Source organism: Physeter macrocephalus, chromosome 12 (assembly GCF_002837175.3).
Source record: "Physeter macrocephalus isolate SW-GA chromosome 12, ASM283717v5, whole genome shotgun sequence".
NCBI lineage: Eukaryota > Metazoa > Chordata > Mammalia > Artiodactyla > Physeteridae > Physeter > Physeter macrocephalus.
Window position 1 is genome coordinate 59,344,526 of NC_041225.1, and position 9,535 is coordinate 59,354,060.

At 36.0% G+C, this 9,535-nt stretch overlaps 1 protein-coding gene across 4 annotated transcripts in view; it reads left to right on the plus strand.

The window, feature by feature from the left end:
* Window positions 1-9,535, plus strand: part of EML4 (EMAP like 4) — a 164,389-nt gene that overhangs the window by 105,597 nt on the left and 49,257 nt on the right. For all 4 annotated transcript variants that reach the window (XM_028497090.2, XM_007112185.3, XM_028497091.2 and 1 more), the window contains 4 exons: window positions 2,308-2,431; window positions 3,704-3,853; window positions 6,944-7,013; window positions 8,066-8,176. In XM_028497090.2, the coding sequence (XP_028352891.1) occupies window positions 2,308-2,431; window positions 3,704-3,853; window positions 6,944-7,013; window positions 8,066-8,176 (455 nt within the window). The remainder of the gene's footprint in view (window positions 1-2,307; window positions 2,432-3,703; window positions 3,854-6,943; window positions 7,014-8,065; window positions 8,177-9,535) is intronic.

Consider the following 9,535-nt stretch of genomic DNA (forward strand, 5'->3'; position numbering starts at 1 on the left):
GAAGAGAGATTACGGTGTGTTAAATCATGTATTACAAGCAATTCCTAGACAGTGTTTAGAATGGTCATAAATCCTTCACAAAGGGAAGGGAATAAATATTTGTCAAAGACCTTACACTTTACAGTGTGATATTTACTCAGTCATAATTCTGAATGGTAAGTAGTAGTATCATTTCATTTATTAGGAAAATGAGGCCAAAGTCACATAGCTAGGAAGGGGTAAAGCTGGGATTCAGATCCCAATCAGTCTTTTTCTCCAAAGCTCCTGCTCTTTCCACTGTAATGTGTTGCCTCCCTCTCAGTCTCAGGAATTGTTCCCAGTGTCTAGATTATATTCTCTGCGTCCAGCCTGCATACTGCCACTTTATTGGCAGGAAAAGCATTTTCATCCTAACATGCACTGCCATTTTTATATTAGAAAAGTTCATAGGCGCTAGATACGTAGTTCCTTTGCTTTTAGTTAGTTGCTTGTGCTGCTTGACAGTTGCTAAAGGAATCAATGCAGTATTCTGAGCTGTCTCTATTAGCAAAGGAGAGGGCTTTTTTTTTTCTTTGATGCTATCCCTAACCCATTCCCTTTGCTGGACATACAATCTCTTCTAACTGGCAATAGAAGCATCTATTAAATATTTTATTTTTTCCTTTCAAAAAGCATTTGTGCTATACACCTCTGATCAATGATCTTGAAAGAAATTCCAAAGGACAGGATATTTCCCTTTAAGAATTCATATTCTTTAAAAAAAAAAACCAAAACAACTAGAGGGAAATGTATGTAACAAATTGACACCTATAAGAAAGTGAACTATACAAAAAAATGACAAGGAGATACAGATAAAGATGATTGCTGAAGGGAAATAGTTACAGCTGATAACTAAATCATTTAGTTATCATCAAAGTTCAGCTATGCTACAACTCATCAGGAAGCAGAGCCCACTCTTAGATTCAGAAGTAATAGAGACATACATCATGTGGTATTAAAACTATGGCGTGGGAGGTCTTAGCTTGTTCTTAGATCAAACCCTGAGGCCAAACACACTATGAGTAATAATAATAAAAATAACACGAACTTCTAACCCATAACAAGCACAGTTTTAAAATCTGACTCTGAAGCAATATTTACAGACATTCATCAAATAATTTCTTTCCTTCTTCCGTGGTTTGGATTACATAAGCTATTGGATTATCTACTCTTCTCCTTAGTAGCTTAGGTCATTATTAGAGGTCCTAAGGTTGTATCAGCCTCTGGTTGATGATCACATTTTCAGTCTGTTTTTAACATGATTCTCATATAACAGACAAGTTAGCAAGTTCTAGACATTGCCTATGCTTTTGTACTCAGTCCCTTATTTTCTCCTTCCTGCTTAGGTTCTTTTGTAAACATTTCACAACCACCATCAACATTTATTAAACCTGTCTGTATGTAGGTTGGGATGCTGGGGCCAGGGATCCCAACACAGTCTCATACACAGTCTCATTTGTTCACTTAAGTATTGTTTTGTTTTTAAGACATAAACAGTCTCATCTGTTCACTTAAGTGTTGTTTTCATTTGTAAAAGGTGTACAATAAATATTGATTTGATTCTGGTGTTGTCTTTTTAACATTTTTAGTTTTAGACTGTTGCACATCTTACAAACAGCTATTGGTTTATATAAATAAAAGATGTTTTTGCTGCTAACTAGAAAACTGTTTCCTAGCACTGTCTTTAAAATGTTAGTGTATTATAATTTAATTGCTTAGACTCAAGGCTGATTGTAGGCATGATTGTGAAGTAGGGGACCTTGGTCCCCTTTCCATCCAGCTCTGGTCACTGCCCTATGTAGCAGAGCGCTTAGTCTCTCTCCCCATCCTGACTTCTGAGGGTGTCTGACTTCACTCCTCGTGGTATATCCTGAGGCCATGTTTTGTATGCCATTAAACGTCAGTAGGTTGATCAGGTAGTGTGGTGGACATGGTTGTTGTCTACTCTGATAATCTTTTTTCAATTGTCAGAGAAACTGCCATCACAAAATTATTTTCTTTTCATTTTTGTACCTCAACTTTCCTGGCCGTCTTGTTGAAGTGTGTCAACTTAAAGATAAATTATATTTTAATTATGAAAATAGTTATTCTTACTTAAGGAAATGACCAATGGTTTTTTTCCTACAGTGTTTTGGACTAGGTCTTTATACAAAAGCAATCATGTATAATGAGACTAGAACTCTGAAGTAGCTATTTTTTATCTGTTTTTGTTGTATCACATTAATAATATACTTTTCTATGAATATTCAGCAAATACATCTGTCTTAATTTTTTCTTGTGTCTTAACAGAAGGAGAATATGTTAAAATGTTTATGCGAGGTCGACCAATTACAATGTTCATTCCTTCTGATGTTGACAACTATGATGACATCAGAACAGAGCTGCCTCCTGAGAAGCTCAAACTGGAGTGGGTGTATCCTTTTCTATTGTGACAGCAAATTTGTTTGCTTTGTCTTTAGTTTAAGAAAAATTAGTTTACTTGACCTCTATCAAAATTGTCTTTATGCCAAAAAAAGTAAATGTAATAAACACAGCAACCACTTGAGAAAGTAAAGAGATGTCATCTCTAATCCTTTCACATATTACATGTATTTTGCTATTAGCAATTTAAAACCACCAAAATTAATATTTTCAGATAGGGTAAGCAGTATCCTACAAACATCGAGGCAGGTGCTTGTGGTGTGATAGAAGAGGCATCAGATTAGAATTGGAAGGCTAGTGTTTGAGTCTTGGCTCTGCCACTTATCCCTAATGAACCTTACTTCCTTCACTTATAAAAAGATGTTAATAATCCCTATCTCACAGGTCCATTGTAAGAATTAAGTAAGAAAACATCAGTTAAGCATTTTGTAAGCTGTGAAATAATGTGAATTATTTTATTAAGAGCTCAAATTAGCAAGGTGGATTCTAATTTGAGAATTAACTTCTTCACCACCAGACCTTTTTAAAAAATGAGTATATAAAACAAAGTGCTCCTTATTTCACTTAGAAAGTCTCATTTCTCTTAGACCCTCTAAGAAACTCTCAGTGAAGCAGAAGGAGCTAATAGTTTGAACTCTGCTTTCTGCCTTCATTCTCCTACATCCTCCTCCCTGACCCCTTGAATCAGTCCTTCCTTTTGGCAGAAATTAGCTTGAGAAAACTCACCAGTCCTGTTATTCTGTACAACTTCTTAGTGGACACTCTGCCTATACCAGACTGTGCCTGGCTATCTCTTATTTATCATTTAGGTCAAGCATAAGTGTCACTTTTTCAGATAGCCCTTCTTTTGATCTCTCTCTTTTTCTCTCTCCATTTAAATTAGATACTCCTTTTATGCTTTCTCCTAGCATCCTGTTATTTTTCTTTCCACAATTTCTAATGATATATTTGGTGTTAATTTTTGTCACCTGCAAAGCATAAACTCTAGAGACATAGGCCCACATTTGTTTTGTTCAGATGTGTGTGTTCAACTCTGTGCCTGACATATTAGGAGTACAATATGTATTTGTTGAATGAGGAAACTAAGATTTAAGCATATTAAAAGTTCTTGGGGTTCCACACGGGCTAATGGCAGGACATGAGTTTTCTAGTTCCATTCTAGTCCTCTTTTCTTGTACCTTCCTGATTCCCTTAAGTATCCATAAAAAAATTGTTTATTTAAACTTTGAAAATTATGTTTATTAAAAACCTTGACTCTTTTAAGATATGGTTATCGAGGAAAGGACTGTCGAGCTAATGTTTACCTTCTTCCTACCGGGGAAATCGTTTATTTCATAGCGTCAGTAGTAGTACTATTTAATTATGAGGAGAGAACTCAACGACACTACCTGGGTCATACAGACTGTGTGAAATGGTTGGTATCCTTTAACATTTGTTCATTTTTTAATTTCATGCTCTTATTTTTTAAATCTGGATTTTTATTGGAAATGATTTCCTATGGAAAACTCAGAACTTAAGGATATTATGGGCATTCTGTAGATAATTTCAGAAAGAAAACAAAGACTTACAGGCCTCCAAAATGGTTGGTGTGATATCCATTGCAATAAACCATATCATCTATAAATCTCAATTGGGACCTCTTCTCTTTCCCACATCTTTTATGGTCTTTTTCTTCTGGCCTATAACATCAAATATATGTGGGGCATTCTAGACTTTTACGTACTTCTGAGAGTGATTATTGGTTACTAAATATTTCTTGAGGATATATTTTATGTAGGTAAATTTTGAACTTGATGCTTTTGGGGGGAGAGGGAAATCATGGCTGAATAAGGATTAAAGTATCCCATAGGGTGTCAAACTGTAAAAAAGTGAGCACTCCTTTTATATACTTGGCATGTTTTTAAAGTACTCAATTAATTTTACTACTTCTTAGTTAACTTTAATTATCTATTGCTTAAATTCATTACTTTCCAACATTTAAAATCTTCTGTGTCTGTACTATTCTGGCTACTATATCTAGAAAAAAATTACTCTAATATATATTAGACTATTAAAATATTATATAGATATTGTTAAACTTTTAGAGATGATTAAAATATTGCCTTTTTCACTAGAAGGATAATATGTGTACAGAATTACTTACTACGACATCATTTGTGATAGAAAAGATTGGAAACAGCCTAAATATCTTTTAGCTGGGGACTAGCAACATTGTGGTGTACCTATAGGTTACCATGCAGCTATAAAGAAAGAATAAGGTTGGATGGACTTAGAGATTATCTTACTGAGTGAAGTAAGTGAGAAAGAGAAAGACAAATACCATATGATATCACTTATATGTGGAATCTAAAATACAACACAAATGAACGTATCTACGAAACAGAAACAGACTCACAGACATAGAGAACAGACTAGGGGTTGCCAAGGGGAAGATGGGGTTGGGGAGGAAAGGATGGGGAGTTTGGGATTAGCAGACGCAAGCTATTATATAGAGGATGGATAAACAACAAGGTCCTATTGTATAGCACAGGGAGTTATTCAATATCCTGTGATAAACTGTAATGGAAACGAATATGAAAAAGAATATATATATGTATAACTGAATCACTTTGCTCTGCAGCAGAAATTAACACAACATTGCAAATCAACTATACTTCAATAAAATTTTTTTAAAAAAGAAAGAATGAGGAAGGTCTTTGTGTATTAATATAGAAAGATCTCTAAGACATACTCCTAAGTATAAAATTTAAAGAACAAGAAAATGTGTGTGTAGTGTTCTACCATTTGTGTAAAAAGGAGGTGGAAGATAAACATTTATGTTGGCTTCCACATAGATAAATTTTTCCAGAATTATTAATAAAAAGAAACTGATTACAGTGATTACTGGGGTTGCAGGGAGTAGGGATAAAAGCAAGGTAGATGAGATTTTAGCAGAATTTCAATATGTGTTTTTATAGCTTTTGGTATTTGAACCATGCATATACATTACCTAATCCAGCAATTTCACTTTTTAAAATGTGTTTTAAAAGATTGGGTTTTTTTGTATTTAAATTCTTTCCACAACTTTTATTTATTTTTTATTTTTTTATTGGAATATAGTCGCTTTCCAATGTTGTGTTAGTTTCTACTGTACAGCAAAGTGAATCAGCTATATGTATACATATATCCCCTCTTTTTTGGATTTTAATATGGCAAAATGTTAGTGTTAGGGTTTTAATTACTTTTAATATAATTGACCACAATAAAGGATGTGAACTATTTAAGTAAGAGGAAATAGAATTAAAGAAACATTGATAAACTCTAGCCTCCTTAGTAATAAAAGAAAATAAAGTGATACCATTGGACTTCCCTGGTGGTGCAGTGGTTAAGAATTCGCCTACCAGTGCAAGGGACACAGGTTCGATCCCTGGTCCAGGAAGATCCCACATGCTGTGGAGCAACTAAGCCCGTGCGCCGCAGCTACTGAGCCTGAGTTCTAGAGCCCACGAGCCACAACTGCTGAGCCCATGTGCCACAACTACTGAAGCCCACACGCTCTAGGACCCACGTGCCGCAACTACTGAGCCCGTGTGCTGCAACTACTGAAACTGCTCCGCAACAAGAGAAGCCACTGCAATGAGAAGCCTGCATGCTGCAACAAAGAGTAGCCCCCACTCACCACAGCTAGAGAAAGCCCATGTGCAGCAAGAAAGACCCAGAGCGGCCCCCCCGCAAAAAATTGATACCATTTATACCAATCAAATTATCAAGGCATTTTAAAAGGTATAATTCTTAATATGGGGAAGTTTTGGTGACACTTTTAAAACATTTTTATTTATGACAACTTAAATTGATACTACTCTTCCGGAAAGTAATGAGCAATACATACCAAGAACAAAAAAGTTACATTCTCAGTTGCGCTTACCCCTTGGTTGCAAGATGTAGAAGAATTCTAGATATGGATGTGAAGACATCCTTTTAAAAATCTTGCTCATCACTCATATGTTTAGCATGAGAAATGTGGGCATATATTTTGCAGTATTTTCAATTTGTACTTAAAAGTTTCTTGCCCAAAGTTGGCAGGCGGATTCCTAACCACTGCGCCACCAGGGAAGCCCATGCTTATGTTTTAATAAAGTAAAATTACACAATGCAATATTGCATCTTCACTGTAATACAACCATGTGAATATTTATTCCTAGTTGCAGGACTAGAAAGGAACTTGAACATATGAGAACAGTTTAATTTTTCATGCCACAATTATGAGTAAATATTTTCTTCAGATTTAGTGTTCTAATAATTTGTTCAGTTTAACAAAGAAGGAAGTAGTACAGCTGAAAACTTAGAAAAGAAATCCTTTAGGTAATTAATGTTTATTTAATTTGATAAAGTAAATAAAACAAATGGGTCACGTTGAGATTTTTTTAATGATTAAAAACTATTTGAAAAATGTTGATACTTAGGCATATTTCTGCTGTTTTATGTCTTTCCTGTATTTAAAATTGTTGTTAATACTGCTTTTTAGCCTTGCTATACATCCTGACAAAATTAGGATTGCAACTGGACAGATAGCTGGAGTGGATAAGGATGGAAGGGTGAGTGGCACAGTTTTATGCATTCTGTACGTAGTGATATTGATATTAGAATGGAATTGATTGTAATTTTAACCATAACTCATTTATTTTACTCTTAAAATTTAACTATTAAGGGATTTCTAGTATAAGCAGGGAAAAAATTATTAGGATATAATAACATTCCAAAAAACAAAAGAGAGTCAAAGTAAAAAAATTTTTTTTTAAAAAAATAAGTTCTCCCTAAGGAAACTATTTACTTGTAAAAATGGGACAACTGATAAGCTTGTTAAAAAAATTTTTTTTAAACATAGAATAATTTATCAATGTTTCCCTAACTTGATGAATCCCTTGATTTTATATATGACTAGAAATGATAACACTTAAAATTTTTCAGTTATTATTCAGTACTGTTAAGTTGGCTTACATAACAAATCCCTTATTTGTAAGGATCAACAGTGAATATTAATGATGACTGATTAGCATGTATATGACTGCTCATGACGTTTTCTGACTTAAAGTTTCTTTAAAGAAAAAGGAGTTGGAGGGGTTATACTGGATGACTTTTAAGACCCCTTCCAGTTGTAAATTCTATTTAAGGACTGTTTGCTTAGCAACTTATTGGACACTGATTCTTTTAAAAAGTATTATTTTCTCAGGAATGAAAGTAATGCTAAAAGCAGGATTTCCAGAGCAAATTTGCTGGTGTTAGAATCCTGACTCCACCTTTTAATAACTGGATAACTATAGACAAGTTGTTATCTCCATTTCAATTTCCTCATCTGTTAAATGGTGGTTATAATAAATAGCACCTAACCCATAGGTCTGTGAGAATTAAATGAATTAATACATGTAATATACTTAGAATAGTATATAGCACATAGTAAATACTCAAATCATTTGCTGCTACTGTTATCACTTTTGCTATTTCCTTATTTTCACGGTATGAGAAGAAAATACCTGGTCAAGATTCTTTGGGGGCATATGTAAACAGTTCTTGTGGGAGTGGTATTTATTTTCATCTACCTAAATACTAGTTGTCTTGCTGTCTTGTGTTTTTCCCCATGTTTCTGCAGCCCCTGCAGCCCCATGTCAGAGTGTGGGATTCAGTTAGTCTGTCTACACTGCAAATTATTGGACTTGGAACTTTTGAGCGTGGAGTAGGATGCCTGGATTTTTCAAAAGCAGTAAGTATTTAAGGGAGTTAGCCAACTGTACAAAGACACAGAAAAGAAGTTAAGCTCAGTTTTGTTTGTGTCTGTGTTCATAGAAAGTGGTAATTGAATTGAAAAATTAGATGTTAGCTATTGCTTAACAATGGCCAGCATTTTAACCTAAGTGCTAAAGTACTTTGGTTTAGATAGGATCCAGGATATTTCGCTTAATTATACTTACTTTGTTCTGTCCTGAAATAGGATTCTAATGTAATAGCAGGAAATAGTTAAAGGAATGCATACATAGCATAGTAAAATTGAAACAAGCAATAAGATGTGCTTTTGCTTCAGCTTGAATCATGGAGATCTATTTTATTTAGAAAATGTACAGACATGAAACTTGGCCAGTTCTGCCACAAGTATTGTCTTTTCTTAATGTCATATTGGAGTAAAGGAAACAATCAGACCTTTGTGTTCACTAAAATCATGAATTGTTTTGGTTCTGAATTGATGACAGCATGATTTTTTAAAAATTCATTTATTTATGTATTTAATTTTGGCTGCGTTGGGTCTTCCTTGCTGCGTGCGGGCTTTCTTTAGTGGCAACGAGCGGGGGCTACTCTTCCTTGCGGTGTGCAGGCTTCTCACTGCGGTGGCTTCTCTTGTTGCGGAGCACAGGCTCTAGGTGCTCAGGCTTCAGTAGTTGTGGCTTGTGGGCTGTAGAGCGCAGGCTCAGTAGTTGTGGCGCACGGGCTCAGTTGCTTTGCGGCATGTGGGATCTTTCCGGATCAGGACTCGAACCCGTGTCCCCTGCACTGGCAGGCTGATTGTTAACCACTGCACCACCAGGGAAGCCCCGACAGCATGATTTTAAATTTAAGTTTAAAATTCAGTGTCTAGGGCTTCCCTGGTGGCGCAGTGGTTGCGCGTCCGCCTGCCGATGCAGGGGAACCGGGTTCGCGCCCCGGTCTGGGAGGATCCCACATGCCGCGGAGCGGCTGGGCCCGTGAGCCATGGCCGCTGAGCCTGCGCGTCCGGAGCCTGTGCTCCGCAACGGGAGAGGCCGCAGCAGAGGAAGGCCCGCATACCACAAAAAAAAAAAAAAAAAAAAAAAAATTCAGTGTCTAGCAATCTTACCTAAGCCTTGAGACTTTATTTTGGGGAAAATAAAACAAGATGTTGCTCATTTAAACATTCTGTTTATTCTTGAATTATATGTAATTATTATAGAGTATACAGGAAAACTTCTTTATTTTAGGATCGTAATTTTTTTTGTGTGTGTGTGTGTGCTTTGCGGGCCTCTCACTGTTGTGGCCTCTCCCGTTGCGGAGCACAGGCTCCGGACGCGCAGGCCCAGCGGCCATGGCTCACGGGCCCAGCCGCTCCGCGGCA